Genomic DNA, 19,474 nt, shown 5'->3' on the forward strand with positions numbered 1-19,474 from the left:
AGTGATGAAGTAGAATACAATATGTCCATGAGAACACATTTAGTTTTCTTAACTACTGTGTAAATTTGAATTATTTCAAGCTCACTCTAAAGTGTGGATTCATCACTAGACTTCTAACGTGTACCAAAAGGTAGTTGCTGGAACATCACCACCTTTTGTAAGGTGCTGTAGGAGAAAATTGTGTTATGAAAACATTTTGCTATAATGCTGCTAACAAACTAATTAAATGACCATGGCATTTCCAATGGTACCTTATTAGGTGATAATCCTACATTAATATCCAATACACACATTCTGTAGTATCTTCAGTCTCAAAACATGTGCAGGTTTAACTGGAGGACATTTGTTCATCTCTTGGCATGAACATATTGCTGAATTAGTCTAACTATTTGCTTAATACCTTGAAGTTATAGCCTACTGACAGCATGACAAGCCTAGCCTTGTTCTATTTTCATCTTATTGTCAGTGTAAGGTATAGCAGTGAGTTTCTGCCCTCTTCACCACCTCCATGACTGAAGGAGGGGTATATGCAGATTCAGTGTAGGTAGTTAGAATAAAGGTAAACAGATTAAGTGGAATTTTTAAAGTTAATAACAAGGTTTGTAATTGTAGAATACAAAGTTTACAGCATATACAACTTTAGTCATTGCCTGTTTAGTCCAAAACTTTACTATTACTTCAAATATTTCCTTTTCCCCGATGGATTCATTGGGCTGTCTCAGCCATCTTTGTTACAAAGGATACTCCTGAACTGTCTGTGATCATTTGAAACTGATCTTGTTGCTAACTTTCCAGTCCTAAAATCTCTTTTCACCATTCTCACAATTAAAAACTCTGAAATCTTTGTCCCATACCTGGGTTCATCTTGAAGTAGACTGAATGAAGATAATGTATTCAACAGCTCACCTGCTTGTGAAATAATTTGTCTTCATCATGGAGAACAAGTGGTTACTGTCACTTTAAATCCATGATCAGCTGAAATGAGCTTGTGATTATACAAATTGGATTAAGATCACTGTGCACAAATACACAAAAATGCATTTTGTCATTCATTAAGTTCAGAACAATATATATAGTGGGAATGTTGGTTGTGCAGCACAGATTATAAAAATCAAATTTAAGCACAAGTTCATACACTTAAAATGGGAGATTGTAATAAAATAATTTATTTTCTCCCCTCTCATTTCAGATTTTTCTGTGACTGTGGTGCTGGAACACTTTCAAATCCTTGCACATTAGCAGGAGAACCCACACATGATACAGACACTCTGTATGACTCTGCACCACCAATAGAGTCCAATACATTGCAGCATAACTGAGAGTTTGTTTTTCCTGCCATTCTAATCAACAGTAACTCCATTTGTATAAAAAAAAACCTAGGGGGAAATTGTCATTTGCCCAAATCTTCAGGAAGAATCTGAATTTGTACAGCTGGTGTGCCTGTGTGGATGGCACTAGAGTCTGAACTCTGGTGTTCTGATAGTGAAGGAGTAATCTGCTAACTCAGGATCAAGAGAAGGTGCTGGGCATGAATAGCATTATGACAGATTAAACAGCCAGCAGTGGACTACCCAAGGGACAAAATGCTAACGCTAATTCTGTACCCTAAATGCCTATTTGTGAAGCTGTCTTCTCTGGACAAGTAGCATTGAACCATGGAGCTGACAAGGAAGACTGTTGCTGTTGGAAACAGCATGCAGAGTGACAGGTGTTCTGCAGCACCTATGGACACTGGGTACTGATTGGGTTGGTGTATGTATGAAAAATGTGATCGAGCACTTCTGCATTTGATTTTTTTTAAAAAACGAAACATTTATTCAATGGAGACAACTGATTTTAATGCTTTTCTCATGTAGCTTTTTTTTGTAATTTCAAGCAAAACCTTATTGTACTTGAATGTGTCCTGTTTTGTTAGCAGAACTAGAGACTTGCTGTAACTATACTCATGTCCCAGTATCTTATTCTTTCTATGAAAGAGAAAAGATAACACTAAATCGATTGTATCCCACAACTATTGATTTCAATTACAGAACATAAATATGTTCTTTTTAAAGTTATTTCCAGAAGTCAACATAAGTGCTTTCATGAGACTGTACAGGGAGGGATTAAGGGAAAGTAAACATCTGAAGTGGTACCAGTATTTGAATTAGATGCCACATCATTAAAACATGCATATTGTTACAAAAGTAACTTCTGGACAGTGCCATTTTGGTAATGCTTCTTCTCCCTGTAATGAAGCAGCTAGTATATATGTATATATATACACACTCAGTCTCCCTTTACTAGCTTTTCATTAATGCGTATTGGTGACAGTGGGTAAAATCAACAGCTTGAAAGTGTATGCATGTACCATAACATCCTAGACTTAATATATTGTGGAGCATTCAATAACCATTATGTAGATGATAGGTAACAATAAAAAGGGTTTAATTTCCTAGGAAGAGAGTCTTATCATTTTAAAATAAACTTTATTAGAACATAATTTCAAAAATCATGTCTTTGAATTAAACCATACACTTGATACGGTTTTCAGATTTCAGCAATCTTCTGCAGTATTGGCTTTAGGGTAAGGAAGTTAATATTTGGGTCTTCAACCAAAAAGCACATCTCTCTGGAAGTGAAAAGAAAAGAGTTTTTGAAAACTTAGTGAAAACGTTAAAACTTCAGATATACTACACTGCACTATAATCCACCATTCACTAAGTGAACTAAAAAATCCTCTTTTACTTAAACAAAAGGGTAGCAATTCTATGATTATCCTAACATGGTCAGCCCTGCCTGTGAATGATGCCTTTGAAAAGGGAGATATTAAATGAAAACATTTAGCATGTTATGCTGATTGTGTAGAAATTTAAAAGCATAGCATTATATTCTCCCAATTTCTTCACATCTAATCCACAGTGGAAAAGTGAACATTATTAGCACTACTGCATCTTAAAAACCAGCTTAGGAAACAGGATATCAACCCTGGAGGTTGAGCTGAGCTCTTTCCTGACTAATAGAAAGTTACAATTAATTCCTTGGGAAAGTAGTTTTACCACTGTTTCAGCTTGATGAAATTAATGTGTATGCATTATTTGCCCAGTAATTAGCAATTCAGATAATTGCAGTTAAGTTAAAACAAGGTTTAATTATTTTCTACACCTACTTGAAAAGTCGGAAGGAAACTGTAGTCTTCTCAAATTCTTTAGCTTTCTTGTGACCTTTCTGGATAATTTCCTCAGGAATGTTTGCAAGTCTTGCTGCATTAAATCCATAACTTTTCGGACAAGCTCCTTTGATAAATTTATATAGAAACGTGATCGTTTCTTGACTTGGATCTTCGCACTCATTCTCAACCATGCAGGCCTATAAACAGTCCAGAGAATATTATGGAGTATGTACAAACTTAACATTTATTTCACTGTACTTATGAAAGAAGTCAATGTCTCTGCTACGCATGCAGGTTTCCATGCCTTTATCACCATGCCGTTGACTTTTGCAACTTTTCTAACAAAAGACCAGGTCAAAATACAAGTATTCCAACTATATTGAGTGCCATGTGCTTACCATATGTCCTAAACTGACTGCTGTGGAGCAAGAGAAATCTTCCACAAGGGAATGGTAGTGTGTAGAAAACAAAGTGCGGCACTTGATATTTTCAGCAAGCTCCTTCACTACTGCACTAGCAATCGCAGTGCCGTCATATGTTGCTGTACCACGGCCTGGAGTAAAAATTCAGAATATTAAAAATTGAGAATGCTTCAGTCATATCTAACAAACTAGCTGACTATATAGTTTGTAAAAGTAACAAATTATGAAAAACCTTTCTGGTCTGACTGTCCTAAAGAAGTGCATCTCAAACCTAGATATTTATTTTACTTTACTCAGGTCATTTGCAACAGCAATTGGGCTCAACATGTAATGTGGTCATCCTCCAGACCAGTTGGTTCCTACCCAAACCATCCCAATTCAGTGAGAGGGATTAGCAAAATGGAGCTAGGACGCAGAGATTCGACTGGGGGGGGGGGAAAAAGCAGTTTCACTGCCCTATGGTTATTAATGACCAGTTAGACAATGTGCTATCCCTCCAAAAACCCTTACCTACAGACTATGCCAGGGGTGTGCAACTTTTTTCTAAATGTGAAGAGCCTTAAGAAAATTGCCAAAAATATACTTCCTAGAATTGCAAAAATATATTAAAGTTAGGTCAGCAAATGCTTTCTCATTTAATACTTTTTAAAGTTTTGTCAGTAAAACCAGCATAAACATTTTCCTAACAAAGACAACTTTCCACACCAGATTAAATTTCACTGTTAAAAACAATGTTGCAGCCATAAAACTTTAACTATAACCAATGTGTAGACATGACAGTTTTATTAAGCTCAATGCTGTTTTTTCATTAAAATCATTTGAAACTGTGAAATTTGATTCTCATGGGAAAATGGTGTTACCTCATTCTCTACCTGGTATTTCTAGTTGTTTTTCCCCCCACACAACAGATAAAGGTTGGACCTACAAATGAATCATGGTCTCTTCATACAAATATCAAATGGCAACTAATATTCTTCCTGATCTCCCATTGGAACAAAAAAACACCCCACACTGCACTGGTGGTGCTACATAAAACAGGAAAGAACATACAGCACACTACAAAACATTTCACAGGAAATGAAGGCAACACTGCAATTTGCACACAAACAATCTAAATTGTTTCAGTAATGCCAGGCTGCAGGGTTAAAAAGGGAAATGGCCATCACTGAGCCAAGGATGCCATGTCTCTAGATTTCTAAATATGTATCCCCATTTTACTCTACTCACTAATAGCTAGGAAATATTTGTTTGAAATAACTTCAGTAAGACCATGGCAATATTTTCCCCACAAACAGCAGGAAAGGTAAGATTTTGGATCTAAAGTGCCAGCTCCCTCTCAGGAGTCCCTATAAAACCCACAATATTTCATTTTGTAAAATAAACAAGATCTGACATTTTACAACTGAAGAAACCAAATAAATTCACTAATATGGATTGGAACAGTGATGGATGGATCAGAGTGATCACAAAAGACCTTTTGATGTACTTTCACATTACTGTTTATTCTTATCATTTCCCCAGATCACCTCTATTGAAAATAACCACAATTCCTCTCCACCTGGATTGCTGGTGACTACAACCAACCAGTACTCAATTCTTGCTTTGCTGTAGCCCCAGGAAACAAAGAGCAAACACCATTTGAAATGCACAGTGAAAGCATTTTGATTTGTTCTTATGACAGCTCATCAAATTCAAACACAAAGTGGCACCAGCTCCTTAAACATGTGAGAAAACCATCATAGATTCATCAGATACTTTAAGTATATGCAAAGAAATTACCCAATTCATCCAGAAGCACAAGGGAATGTGGAGTTGCATGTTGCAAGATACTGGAGGTCTCACTGAGTTCCACAAAGAAGGTGCTTTCACCTATGAGAATGAAAGGTTTAATGTTATTTCAGACACTACTGCACATGGCCCGAGGAGAGGCTTGCTCCATTGTACTTCACTACTTTCTGCACAGCTTTTTCTAGACATTGTGTTGGACCTAAAGATATTTCATCAGCTTTCATCCAGCAGCTATTTGTGCCAATAAGCTAACTGATCACTATCCCACATGTGTGGAGACCATCAATAAAGTTAGCCTTCGTGAACCGCACCCCAGCCAAATTTCTATTCGGGTTTTCTGTTGGATATAAACTGAGCTTCCAGAGGATCTGAAAGTTACAGCAATGACCTGGCTACAGCCATGCAATTAAATAATGCAAAAACTTGTGGCTTAAAATTTGGCCATTTTTAATCCACATACACCCTTAAAGAAGCCAAATATAGATGCGCTTAGATTACTGAAAACTGGTTCTTAACTCCAGATTTTCTGTTATTAAGACTCAGCAGGGCAGCAGTGCAAGGATAAAATGCAAGTGCTCTCTGAGCACTTTCACTTAATTGTAATAACGGGTTTATCTTTGTTTTGTACTAAAAATGCTTAGCTTCAGCAAAAAACTGCAAACATTTGATAGCAATTTGGGCAAAACAATTCTGCACCCTTTTAAAAAAAGGAGTAAATCAATCCCAAAATGTCATCTTACCTGACATGATTCTATCAGATGCTCCCAGACGTGTGAAAACTCTGTCAACGGGGTTAAATTTGCAGCTCTCTGCAGGCACGTAGCACCCCAGTTGTGCCAGGATGACCAGGAGGCCAACCTAGTTGGGAGGGGGTAAAGAGAAGGGAGTCAGATCCCTGCTGTACGTCTTTCACATCACCCTTCTACGTTCTACACCTCAAATGCATTCTGTTGAACCGCTCATCTGTTCTGCTTTTATTCGAAGACCATTCCTCAAACTGCAGGGGAGGATTAAAAACAACTTTTGGTTTAAAATTCAGCCTTTGTATATACTCTCAACCCAAAATTATAAACTGTGGATTCAAATCGCTAGGTATTACACAGTACTCGCTGCAGACTGACAGCGGATAAGTCTTGGACTTGAAGCTGAACCACGGCTTCCTCAGCCTCCTTGTTTGGAAGTTTAAAAAAAAAATCACATGGCAATATTCTGGAAAAGAGGGAGCCCTCCCCTCTTTGTTCAGCCAATATTTAGCCTCCAACTAACACTGGAACAAATTCACTGGTCATTACACTGCAGGAGTTTGCAGTGAGCAAGATGATAAGACTAAACACTGAAGTGACTACACTTCGAAAAGGTACTTCATCAGCTGATCTAAGTTTAAAGGAGCTAGATAATAGAAATGTGCTGGATGCTGCAGGTTCACACCTGTCTCATGAGTGTAGATTTGCCTCCCATATTAGGGCCTGTTACAAGCAGGCAGGAAGCCTGGTTGTTACTGGGACCGCCGTCCAAATCGTCAACGTCCGTGCAGCCAATGAACACGTCATTCGGGATGAAATCCCCAAAAAAGGTTTTTAAGACACATGGGTGGCGCGAAGCTCGAAGCTCTAGGAACGGTCGCGTGTCATCTTCAACAAGCATTACGACAGGTCTGCACATCGGCCCATCTCCACTCTGACTGTAGTGTGTTAGGCTCAACAAAACATCTGCAAGAGTAAGACCACTGAGTTGAAGGCAATTCTGAAGAACCATACAAGAGTGACAATGCAATGAAATCTACAAGAATCAAACCTTTGTACCATTTCCTGGTGGCAAAGGAGATTTATATTAACAATTGAGCTGCCAGAGGTGATGGTGGAGGCTGGTACAATTACAGTATTTAAAAGGCATCTGGATGTGTATATGAATAGGAAAGGTTAAGAGGGATATGGGCCAAGTGCTGGCAAATGGGACGAGAGGAGGTTGGGATATATGGTCAGCATGGACAAATTGGACCAAATGGTCTGTTTCCGTGATGTACAGACTCTATGACTATGTGAAGATCAACACACAATGGCGCGGAAGGCGGCCATTCCCCTTGACTTTGCTGCCCTTTTCCCTATAATCTGACACCCTTATTGAAGTCTGCCTTGAAAACACTCAACAATTCAACCTCTACAGTAAACAACTTCACAGGTTCAGCATCCTCAAGAAATTTCTCATCTATCTTACATACCCACCCGCTTATTAGAGATTATGCCAACTGGTCCTAGACTGTCCCATAATGAAAAACCACCTTTCTGCATTTACCCTGTCAAGTAGTCCCTTAAGAATCTTATATCAATAAGGTCACCTCTCATTCTTCTATATTCCAGTAGGTTCAGGCACCTCCTATACCTTTTCTCATTAAAAAAGCTCTCTCCATATTTGGTATTACCAGAGTGAACCTTCACTGGGTTGCCTCCAATGCCAGCATCTCAATGAGATCAAAACGGTTTTCAGTATTCCAGCTGTGGTCTGACCATGGCCTATTTTTATGCTTTTTTTTGCCTTCCCTTACTACCTGAATTTGTACACTAGTTATTTGTGATTCATAGACCAGGGTTCCCAAATTCCTGCACTGCGGCATTTTCCGCTTAAATAATATTCAGCTCTTCTTCCTGCCAAAACGCACGTCACACATTTGCACATTATATCCTAAGTTTCATAGACAAATCAGCATAATTACCAATACACAACAGCCAAAGTTATCATTGCTTAAGTTACTAATCAAATTGATTTATAAGCAGAGATTTCCTTCTTATAGAAAATATACTGGGATTTCCATTGACCAGAAACTGAACAGGACACAAAGACACCGGTACATTGTCGTCTAAAGGACACCAAGCGCCTGTGCAGTCACAATCGCGCTGGCTTCAGTTTTACGGAGGCCGTCTCAGATTCATAACTGCTCTGAGATAGCACATTTCAGCCAGCTTCCCAAACGGAGGGCTGACAGAACATGGCAAATCCCTTTCTGAACACAAAGCAGTATCTTGGAGGAAGTCCAAGTGATCTCTGAGAATTCCAAAATATTTACAGCACATTCCAAATGGAAGACATTGCAAATTTAGCAGTTAGAAAGCATTTCCGTTTAGACCAGCAATAGAATAAATTACCAACTGAAGTGTCAAATTAGACACAATCACACCTTGTAATTCACTATTGATTCACTCAGATGCGAGTTTCAAGTGCAAAATTCTGACTTACTCAACTAAGAGCAACAAAAAAAAAAATAATTCACGGTCTAAACACTGGGCTGGGCCAGGCCTGGGCTGACAGGAGACTGAAGGAGTTTGATCTGTTTGCAATAGCACCATGAGAAGGGTGAGATAGGATCTGTCTGAGCAAGACAAGTTGGGGGATTGTAGCTGCTCTGTCCTGTCAGGTACCTCCCCAGTGCTGAGGAGTGAAGCAGAAACCACATACCACCAAGGGTCAGTGCGGTGTTCAAGCTCATCCTGTAAAATAGTGAGGAGACAGTTGCCCCAAGCTGAGAGTGGTCATCAAGGCCAATATGGGGATGTGGTGGCAGAGAGAGAGGCTGGGGTGGGAGCAGAGTGGGGTCGTTCAAAGAGTACTAAATGCAACCACAAACAGCTCTGGAAATGGAGATACTTGGGTGAAAACAACTGAATCAGCAGAAACTCGTTACAGGTCAGTCCTTGTAAAAGGAAGCAGTCAGTAGGCATGGGTTATTAAGATGCAGCTAAATGGACATTGTGCCCCTTTTTCCTATTGACCCATGAGATTTCTTTAATCTTCCTTTTGACAGAATAAGAGGCTGCACAAGGACACTCACCAAGGACAGCCATACAGTCAACTGCTGCCTGCCAGTTTTTGTAATTCTTGTCAAAGTTGTAGAAAAGCCTCCTCATGCAGTCCTGAAGAGCACTGTCCCGCCTCTCCTCAGCATTGTTCATCGTATCCAGCAGCTTCTCGATCGCTTTAGTCCAGTAACGTTTGTAGCCCTTTTTGGTCGACTTCAGTTCATAATCCTCCGGCACGCGGCGGTCAGCGATGTTTTCGGGAACCTCCAGCTGATAGCGATTGCGGCCCGAGCCCCAGTAAACCATACTGCGGCAGCAGAGCCTCACACGCTGCGCCTCCAGGTATTCCTGCAGCTCGCGCTCCGTCTGCTTGATGTCGGCAAGGGCCTGGTCATAATCAGGGTCAAAGCCAGCTTTTGGAGTGATGACTCCAGTGTTCCTTGCCTTCTGGTGGTCAAAAGCTGTGTCCCATCTCTTCAGCTCAGAGGAGAGATCGGGGAAGAGGCCTTCGGCAGTGCTGCCTTTCAGATTGACAACCTCTCTGAGTAACCGAGACCGGAAGGCAGCCATAGACGGCTCGACAACCTGTAGAACCTCTTGGAAGACTTTGAAACCTTCCAGAGAAGACAGGAAGTCGGCGATTTTCTTCTTGCTGTAGCTGGTCTCTTCGTAGAACACGGCGCGGCTGTCGGGGTGGTCCTTGCTTTTCAGCGGTGACCCGATGCTGTGGATGCGGCTCAGGAGTCGCTCCAAGTCGGGCACCTTCTTCAGCAGCTCGACGAGCTCTGCGACAGTGTTGGGCACAGCCATGAGATCCTCAATGGCATTGAGCCGGTCCTCAATGGCGACAGGCTGGCACAGTGGGGCACACAGCCACTGCTTCAATAACCGCTTGCCAAAGTAAGTGCAGCAGTGGTCCAGCTGCTCCAGCAGGGTGCCCTCGCGGGTGCCAGTGGTGGCATTCTGCAGCAGCTCTAGGTTGGTCAGGGTGACGCCATCCAGTACAAGGCGCTGCCGCCCCACAGCGGGGCAGGTAGGGGACCCCTTCGTGCGATCAGCAGACACATCCACGGGAGTGTACTCCTCGAAGTTGGCCATCGACAGCAGCTCCTGGTCGACGAGGCACCGCTTGAGGTAGAAGATACAGGCGCCGAGGGCTGAGAGGGCCAGGTCATAGCCTTCGCCCGGGGTGAGGCCGAGAGAGTCAGTCTCGGACACCATCGGCCGCAGAGCGTCAGGCAGAGGGACCCCCGGCTCCCTCACTTCGCTGAAATAGCCCTCCTCGGCCAGCACTCGGAGGGTTTTGGAGGCGTCCCAGAACTGGGAGGCAGGCTGCAGGCCTTCCTGCAAGGCCGAGCCCAGGCAGCCTTTCAGAATCTTCCTGGTCTCCGCCGACGGGTTGCCCCTCTCGAAAAGCACCTGCACCGGGGGGTGATGTGCCAACAGGGTCCGCAGGCGGGAGCAGTGCCGGTCGTCCACGAACTGGCCCACATGGAACTTGCCGACGGATGTGTCGACGAAGCAGACTCCATAGGAGCAGGCTTGGCCAGCCGGCTCAGTGCTCGCCGCTGCCTCCTTAAGGCACAGCAGGTACTTGCTGCAGCTCTCTGCTGCGCTCCCGTCCAGGACGCTGTACGTCTGCGTGCCCTTGGTGATGACCCGGCAGACCTCGCGCCGGACCACCCGGTCAAACTTGGTCGGGTGATGCAGTGACTTACAGCGGGCCTCCATCATCTCGGGCGTCTCTGTCTGCTCCACCCGCGCCACCTTGTAGCCCTTCTGAACCAGGGCGTCCGAGAAACGGCCAAAGGCAATCTCGGGGAAGCCCGAGTGTGCCCAGCTGCCTTTCATGAATGACAGGCCCAGCTCGGTCACGCCGGTGACGGCGTCCATGTGGTACAGCTCGTAAAACTTGCCGACTTTGTAGAAAATCACGGTGTCAAACATCTGGGACTTCAGCTCCCACCACCGCCGCATGCCCGGGGTGCACCTGCAGAGGAAGTCGTCAGGGACATACAGTGTGGACGGGTCATATTCGGGCTCACCCTCCTTTCGTCTCTTAGCGTCCTTCCTCTTGCCTGGTTTTAACCACTCTAGCTTCTCGTGGTCCCAGGTGGTGGCTGGCGAGGGACTGCCCGCTCCACCGCTGTTAGACTGGCACTCTAAGGTCTCAGGAGTGGAGAATGCCGAGAGTCTGGACTTGGTGATTGAGGACACTGCTGCTGTCGCCGCTCTCTTGGGCACCTCTGAGGGGGAGCTGGAGGCGCTTTTCTTCCTGGCCGTGCCTCCGCGTTTCCGCTTGAATGGTGTCTTGACTGGACTATCGGGGTCAGTCTCAGGATCCGGCTCACTGAGCTCCCTCTCGTCGACCCCGCTGCTGCATTCCTCACTACTCCCGTCATGCTGCTCCGGCCTGAACTCCTCCTCGGAGCTTTCCGCGTCACTGTCCGACTCCACCACCAGCCGCCGCCTCTTGGTTTTGGTGCTGGCCGATCGTGTGGTCCTCGACCTCTGCCCTTTCACCTTCTCGTCCTCACTGTTATTTTCTTTATCTTCCTCGCTCGCTGCCGACTGGTCAGTCACCTGGAAAGGAACATTGAGGATTGACTCAATTCTCATCTTGACCCCCAACCCTCTGGCCAGTCCAAAGCAGCCCCACCCCCACCAACAGCCTGGCGTGACCAGTCAGCGAAACAGGAACAGGGGCAATCCAGCCCAGACTAATGGAACAGAAACTGTCAGATGGGCAGAATCACCTGAGTGAAAGGGAGTCTCAGCAGTACAAAGCCGCCAGAGGCCATGCCTCATATTGGTACCGATGACAGAGTTAGGAATGGGGAGGAGGTACTGAAAGTATGTTTCGGAGACCTGGGGAGGAGGTTGAAAGGCAGGCTCTCTGAAACAGTAATCTGAATTCCTCCCAGCCCCATGTACAGGGAACAGGGAAGCCAGCGAACAAACACATGGCTTCAAAGCCGATATAGGAGGGTGGGTTTCAAAACAGATTCTGGAGAAGATGGGGCCACGCAGTCTTTACCTGAACAGGACCAGAATAAATATCCACACAGGCAGATTTGTTCTTGTTGGGGAGGCTTTAAACCAGATGGGCGAGAGGCATGGTAACCAGAGGGAAAATTCTTGACAGGGAATGGGAAACAGAAATCTAGGTGAGCAACTCAGAGAGAGAAGTTCAATACCATACAGCGCAGGAATATAGTAGCATTAAAAGGTATTTATGTAAACATGAGAGTATAGTGAACAAAGCCAGTGATCGGAGAGCACAGATCAACAGGCAATAGTATTGCAGAAACAGAAATGCAGCTTAAAGAGAAGTAAAACATCCGGGGGGGGGGGGGGAAGAGAGAAAGAGAGAGGGGTGGAATGGTCAGGCGGGATAAAAGATGGAGTAAGAAAGTTTGAGGCATTATTAGCTACATTATCCAGCTAGCAGGAAGTATGCAATAGCCTCATTTAGTATATGGGTTCAGCCCAGAAAGAAAAAAGATGGCAGTCACATTGGGAGGTGTGCGCCATAGAACCCCAACAAGGGACAGTTCGAGGAGCAAGTGGACAGACTAATTTCTGAGCACAAAGAAAAGCTAAGAACTGTGGTCACTTCAACTACACAAATATCAACTGACAGGCACAAAATTCTTCAACACTGCTCGATAACATTTTTTAAGCTAACACATGAGAAATCCAATAAGAGAAAAGGTAGCAAAGTTCAGTCTCAGGAAAGGTGTCACGCAGGACGTAGCAACAGTGGGGGACCATTTTGGAGATAGTAGTCATAATACAGTTAGATTTAGCATCATTAGAGGAAGTGAGAAATAGAGAGAAACAAACATTCCAAATTGAGGGAAGGCAAACTATAGAAAGCTGAAAAATGATCTGGTAAATGTCAACTGGGTACAGATACTTCAAGAAAGGTCAGTAACAAATCAATAAGAAACAGCCAAAAGTGAGATTCAGCAAGGACAACGTTGACACAATCTCACAAAACATTCTGCTAAATCCAGAGCTCTGTGGTTATCCCAAAGCATACAGAGTAAGATCAAGCTGAAAAAAAGTTCATGAAACCTCAGACTACAGGAAGTACAGGGTGAACGGACACAGGAAATTAGGAGAACACAAAACAGGAAGTAGTACCACTGATAAAATTAAGCAAAATACACACGTATATTAAGAGCAAGAGCTGAGATTAGAGAGTGGTGCTGGAAAAACACAGCAGGTCAGGCAGCATTCGAGGAGCAGGAAAAAAAAATCGAAGTTTCAGGCAGGAGCCCTTCACCAGCAGGGAACATTGAGAAATTTGCATTTGCAATCCTCACTTTTCGTCTAAGGCAAAGGCTGAGCCCATAAAAAACATGGGGGGGGGGGGGGGGGGGGGGGGGGGAAGAGTGAGGACTGCAGATTCTGGAGATCAGAGCTGAAAATGTGTTGCTGGAAAAGCGCAGGTCAGGCAGCATCCAAGGAGCAGGAAAATCGACGTTTCGGGCATGAGCCCTTCTTAAGGATTGAGGAAAGTGTGTCCAGCAGGCTAAGATAAAAGGTAGGGAGGAGGGACTTGGGGGAGGGGCGTTGGAAATGCGATAGGTGGAAGGAGGTTAAGGTGAGGGTGATAGGCCGGAGTGGGGGTGGGGGCGGAGAGGTCAGGAAGAAGATTGCAGGTTAGGAAGGTGTTGCTGAGTTCAAGGGTTGGGACTGAGACAAGGTGGGGGGAGGGAAAATGAGGAAACTGGAGAAATCAGAGTTCATCCCTTGTGGTTGGAGGGTTCCTAGACGGAAGATGAGCTGCTCTTCCTCCAACCGTTGTGTTGCTATGGTCAGGCGATGGAGGAGTCCAAGGACCTTCATGTCCTTGGTGGAGTGGGAGGGGGAGTTGAAGTGTCGAGCCACGGGGTGGTTGGGTTGGTTGGTCCGGGTGTCCCAGAGGTGTTCTCTGAAACGTTCCGCAAGTAGTTGGCCTGTCTCCCCAATATAGAGGAGGCCACATTGGGTGCAGCGGATGCAGTAAATGATGTGTGTGGAGGTGCAGGTGAATTTGTGGTGGATATGGAAGGATCCCTTGGGGCCTTGGAGAGAAGTAAGGGGGGAGGTGTGGGCGCAAGTTTTGCATTTCTTGCGGTTGCAGGGGAAGGTGCCGGGAGTGGAGGTTGGGTTGGTAGGGGGTGTGGACCTGACGAGGGAGTCACGGAGGGAGTGGTCTTTTCGGAACGCTGATAGGGGAGGGGAGGGAAATATATCCCTGGTGGTGGAAATGACGACGGATGATACGATGTATATGGAGGTTGGTAGGGTGGTAACCTCCATATACATCGTACTCACCTACCACCCCACCAACCAGACCATATTTCGCTGTGGAGAGATCAGTTATCTGGAGCACAGATTTAAGGTGATCAGGTGAAGGATTACAGGGGACACAGAGAAGCTTTTTCACCCATTGGATGGTGGGTGTCTGGAATTCATTGCCCACTTTGGAGCTTGAGGAACTTAAAAGGAACCAGGATATGGCTCAGAGCCTGAAGTGCTTTAACCTGCAAGGCCATTGCCCAAGGTGCCAGGAAACAGGTGGCTAGGCTTTCCAGCCAGTGCAGAGTGGGCCGAATGGCCTTTCTGTGCCATAAGCTTGTATTGTTTCAATGGAGTCCAGCTGCTAGTTGTCCAAAGGACAGCAATCTCTACAACTTGGCATTCTGAGGCAGAAGGGCAAAAGAATGAACAAACAGTGGAAACATTCAGTGTCGGGAACTGGAACACATTTACTGGAAAGTGGCAAGTTTAATACGTTGGAATAAATTGACCTGTAAGTTGCTGGACTATAGCCTACCCTTCGATACTGACACAAAGTGATAGAGGTATTGGGAGGGCTGGTGTAAGAGATGTTCAGTGTTGTTCGCATGAGTGCTTCAAGCCACATGATACATATATTCGCATGGAGCTCCAAGTACAACTGCAACTAAAACAATCAGATTACTTCAGGATCAGTGACTGTTCTAGAGACAGAGGAAGCAGTACCTCATGTGGTCACCCAATCTGAAAGGGCAGGAATTCCCACCTTTTCACCTCCTGTGAATTTCAGGGCACTGCTGCCTAGCTCAGATCAACTCATTTCAGCACTGGCTAGAGGAATCAAATTTGGGAATGTTCCCTGCTCAAAAGGGGCTGGCTTCTTTCATTCTGAAGAAGTTTAATTGAAACCATTGTTCATTTACCTCCATTTCCTCCTCCTCCTCCTCTGGTTCGGAAGGTTCAGTACACACGGCCAATTCCAAACGTTTCTCTCTCGATTTTGGAAAAGCAGCATCTGCGAGCTCCACTGCCCTGCGGATTTCAGGTTTCCCACTGAAATAGATGCCACCCCTCTGAGCCTCCTTACACCCCGGACCTGCAAAAAGAAATACAAACCTGAACAGCCATACAGCACAGAACAGGTCGTTCAGCCCACAGAGTCAGAGGGGTACAGCATGGAAACAGACCCTTCGGTCCAACCCATCCATGCCGACCAGATATCCCAACCCAATCTAGTCCCACCTGCCAGCACCCGGCCCATATCCCTCCAAACCCTTCCTATTCATATACCCATCCAGATGCCTCTTAAATGTTGCAATTGTACCAGCCTGGCAACTCATTCCACACACATACCACCCTCTGCGTGAAAAAGTTGCTCCTTTGGTCTCATATCTTTCCCCCCTCACCCTAAACCTATGCCGTCTAGTTCTGGACTCCCCGACCCCAGGGAAAAGACTTTGCCTATTTACCCTATCCATACCCCTCATAATTTTGTAAACCTCTCTAAGGTCACCCCTCAGCTTCCGACATTCCAGGGAAAACAGCCCCAGCCTGTTCAGCCTCTCCCTATACCTCAAATCCTCCAACACTGGCAACATCTTTGTAAATCTTTTCTGAACTCTTTCAAGTTTCATAACATCTTTCCGATAGGAAGGAGACCAGAATTGCACACAGTATTCCAACAGTGGCCTAACCAATGTTCTGTACAGCTGCAACATGACCTCCCAACTCCTGTACTCAATACTCTGACCAATAAAGGAAAGCATACCAAACGCCTTCTTCACAATCCTATCTACCTGCGATTCCACTTTCAAGGAGCTATCAACAAATACAAAAAAAAAAATCGAATCCCATTTTCCTGCATTTGGTCCACAGCCTATGCCCTGGCATGTTAAGTGCTTTTCCAGATATTTCTTTAATGTTGGGTGAGTAGCTGCCTCCACCATGCTCTCAGGCAGCCTGTTCCCTGTTTATATCACCCTCAGGGTAAAGCGTTTCCCTCATATCCCCTCAAAACCGGTTTCTCCTCACCTGATGTGCTCTGGTCTTAGACACGTCTGCCATGGGAAGAGATTCTCAGATTTACTCTGTCTATACCTCAATTCTGTAAACCTCAAAATAAATCCCACCCAAAGGCCCAGCCTCCTCTGCTGTCGGGAAAACAAATCCACCCTGTGTAGTCTGTCCTCAACTGACACTCTGCATCCCAAACACCACCCTGGTATATCTCACCTATGCTCTCTCTAGTGCAATCATGTCCTTTCAACAGTGTAGCTACCAAATACCACCCCTCTGAGCCTCTTTACACACCAGACCTGCAAAACCAAAAAGCGTTCCCCCGATTACAGGTGCTAACCTGACAGAGCCGTACAGCACAGAACAGGTCCTTCAGCCCACGTGTCTGTGCCGATCAACAAACACCAAAAAATGGGGCCTAACCAATGCTCCGTAAAGTTGCAACAAGTGTTCCCTGCTCCTATACTCTAGACCCTGGCTTCTGCTCTAGAATACTTCTGCTCTTTGGCAATGATGAGGTGTGAAAATGTCTGGCTCATTTACAACGTGATTAAATAATCAAGGGAGCTGAGGCAGCATCGTGTGCAGGGACTGGTAAGCAAGGAACTCATTCAGTACTAAAAGCCATGCCTTAAAACCTCCATGCCTCCACCTCGAGAATAAGTGTAAAGGGATGGTGCAGGCAATGTGTCAGCATCATTCACCAACTATGATATATAACCTCATTTCACAGGAGAGAACATTTAAAAAAAAAGACAGGTACATGGATAGTAACAGTTTAGGAGGACATGGGTCCAACACCGGCAAATTAGACCAGTTCGATTTAGGAAACCTGGTCACCATTGGGACACAGGGTCTGTTTCCGTGCTCTCTCATTTACCAAATGAATAAACATATTAAACTGAGAAATATCACAAACAACTAAGGCCATGCTCAGATACAAATACCTATCAATGGAAATGCAGCACATTAACAACTGTGTTTCTGATTCTGTTACCAAATCACTAGAGTTTATAATCGTTGAGGGACTTATGCTGTTTTTCACAGGTTTTCAGGAAAATCTCTTCATAATGAGACTGACTAGCACCTAGCTTTCACCTGGGAATTCCCAATGTTCGAAAGAATACAAACTATGGAAACACAATGATGACCTAATAGTAAAGATTGGAAGTCAGATCAAAAGGTCAAACACAACCGATTCTTTAGAACCTCGTCTGCAAAATCTACATTGACACTACTGGGACAAGGTTTGCAGAGTCACACCAAATTATTCTCGACATTAACTGCAGAATTAATTTATACAGGTGTTTTGACAGAAACTGCTTGGGAAGCACTGCAGCCTTAAATTGGACTTCTCTTTGCAGAATTTGAAGATTTCCAGTGGTTGACGGGGGAAGGGACAGCATGATAAAGAGACAAAAGGCTGAGCTACTATTTTCTAGGATCTACCTCTTTGTTGATGTTGGTGCTGCACTGAGTCCAATTGGCTTACCAGTTATTTCCCCACATCATCATCTGGTCAATCACTGGCAAGGCATGCTAAATCTCGACAGAAATTGGAATTTAACTCCGTGATCTCTTACCTGTGTACGACCTGACATACTTCACACTAACCCAGCCTCTTGTTGGAGGATCATCAAAGAACTGGACATGAATACGGAGAGACTTCCCTTTGCCCCTGAGATACTCCTCAGCAGTTGGGTGGTTATACACCAGGCTTGGCCACCACGGATACCCTTCCAGTTTGGCCCACACCAGATCTCCGGGAGCAAATTCACAAGCTTGGCTGCAGAAAAAGAGCAGAGCAGAAAAATTCCTCAGCGTATCAAATCCTTTTGCTGGTGTAACTCATTTCCTGTACTATTACTGCTGCCCTGCCCCAATATCGACTCACGCTGTTACATTTGTAGGGAACAATCATTGCACTGAAAATGAAAGACGAGTGGACATAAGGGAAGAGACACCATGAACAGCATTGAAGGCTCCCAAACCACACCACATTCCCAAGTGGTCAGCTGCAGATGCTGTACAAAGGCTTCGAAAAGAGCAAGACGCTACGTAAATAAAGGTGACTTCCTGCTGCTTCTACCTTTTCAAAATATTATCAGAGTTACAATCTGAAATGGCGATATCCGGTACACCCAAAGGGCAGGGGGCTGGGCGCCACCCAAAGGGCAGGGGGCTGGGCGCCACTCAAAGGGCAGGGGGCTGGGCACTAACTACCCTAAACGGGAGCTCCCACCCCCCACCAGGCCAGGCCAGGTCCCAGCAGCACTCACCCGAGAGCCGGAGGCCCGGGGGCCGCCTGCTTCTTGCCCGCTTTCCTCTCTCCGCCGGCGAACAGCGGACTGACGGTGGGGGAGGCAGCCGCAGCTCGGCACCTCTTGGCCGCCCGGACGCCGGTGCCATTCTCCCGGGGGGAAGTCTGGGCTTTAACCTTAGCGGAGGGACAGGAGGCTTCAGGGCTGGCCTTGGCCGCCGAGGAGGAGGCGCTGAGCGGCGGAGATTTAGGGAAGAAGCTGAACAGAGTGCTCTGCCGGGACATTCTCCCCGCTCCAGCTCCAGCTCCAACCGGCCTCAGCTTTGGCGCTGGCGGGAAAATGGAACACCGGGTCACAGGAAGGAATCCCGAATGTTGCCTCCACCAATAGCAGCCCAGCTCCCCTTTCCCGCCAGCGTCTGTCCCCGCCCCCCTTAGTGTTTCAAGGTGGAAGAAGAAGCTGATTGGTTGCACCCTGCGCACCAGTTTGGAGAAAGGTGAACTCGTGTATACATTGCAATGCCCTGCCCAAAGACTGAGCCATGGAAATATTACAGCACATTTAGCCTATTCTGTTAGACCCTGCTGAACAGACCAGCCCATTCTAATCTTCCTATCCAGCACTTGGTTCATAGCCTTAGGGGATTACAGCACTTAAGTGCAAATCCAGAGTTTCCACCTCGATCACCAAACCTACCACTCTCTGGTTAAGAGATGTTTTTCCTTATAGCGTTACATAGAAAATAGGAGTAGG

General features: G+C 45.3%; 2 protein-coding genes across 3 annotated transcripts in view; one reads left to right on the top strand and one right to left on the bottom strand.

Moving 5' to 3' along the window:
• Positions 1–2,042, top strand: part of fbxo11b (F-box protein 11b) — a 154,505-nt gene extending 152,463 nt beyond the window's left edge. For both annotated transcript variants that reach the window (XM_043695619.2, XM_043695620.2), the window contains one exon: positions 1,190–2,042. In XM_043695619.2, coding sequence (XP_043551554.1) covers positions 1,190–1,319 — 130 coding nt within the window. In that variant the 3' untranslated portion in view covers positions 1,320–2,042. The remainder of the gene's footprint in view (positions 1–1,189) is intronic.
• On the bottom strand, positions 1,146–19,071 carry msh6 (mutS homolog 6 (E. coli)). Its single transcript, XM_043695618.2, has 10 exons — positions 18,740–19,071; positions 18,044–18,246; positions 15,368–15,540; positions 9,185–11,735; positions 6,790–7,070; positions 6,102–6,219; positions 5,353–5,442; positions 3,550–3,704; positions 3,149–3,348; positions 1,146–2,611 (listed from the first exon to the last, which is right to left on the bottom strand). The coding sequence occupies exons 1-10, from the start codon at positions 19,003–19,005 to the stop codon at positions 2,530–2,532; spliced, it is 4,119 nt and encodes a 1,372-aa protein (XP_043551553.2). The 5' UTR covers positions 19,006–19,071; the 3' UTR covers positions 1,146–2,529.
• Positions 19,072–19,474: the final 403 nt, after the last annotated feature.

This window comes from Chiloscyllium plagiosum, unplaced genomic scaffold (assembly GCF_037043375.1).
Source record: "Chiloscyllium plagiosum isolate Xiang-an unplaced genomic scaffold, Cpla_swu_hap1 HiC_scaffold_10, whole genome shotgun sequence".
NCBI lineage: Eukaryota > Metazoa > Chordata > Chondrichthyes > Orectolobiformes > Hemiscylliidae > Chiloscyllium > Chiloscyllium plagiosum.

Excerpts from the sequence above, each read along its gene's own strand:
- msh6 (XM_043695618.2), bottom strand. The coding sequence starts at position 19,005 with ATGTCCCGGCAGAGCACTCTGTTCAGCTTCTTCCCTAAATCTCCGCCG. Across the intron at positions 15,541-18,043 it reads GTATGTCAGGTCGTACACAG|GTCCGGGGTGTAAGGAGGCT; the intron begins GTAAGAGATCAC and ends TTCTTTTTGCAG. Across the intron at positions 2,612-3,148 it reads GTTTCCTTCCGACTTTTCAA|AGAGATGTGCTTTTTGGTTG; the intron begins GTAGGTGTAGAA and ends TTTCACTTCCAG.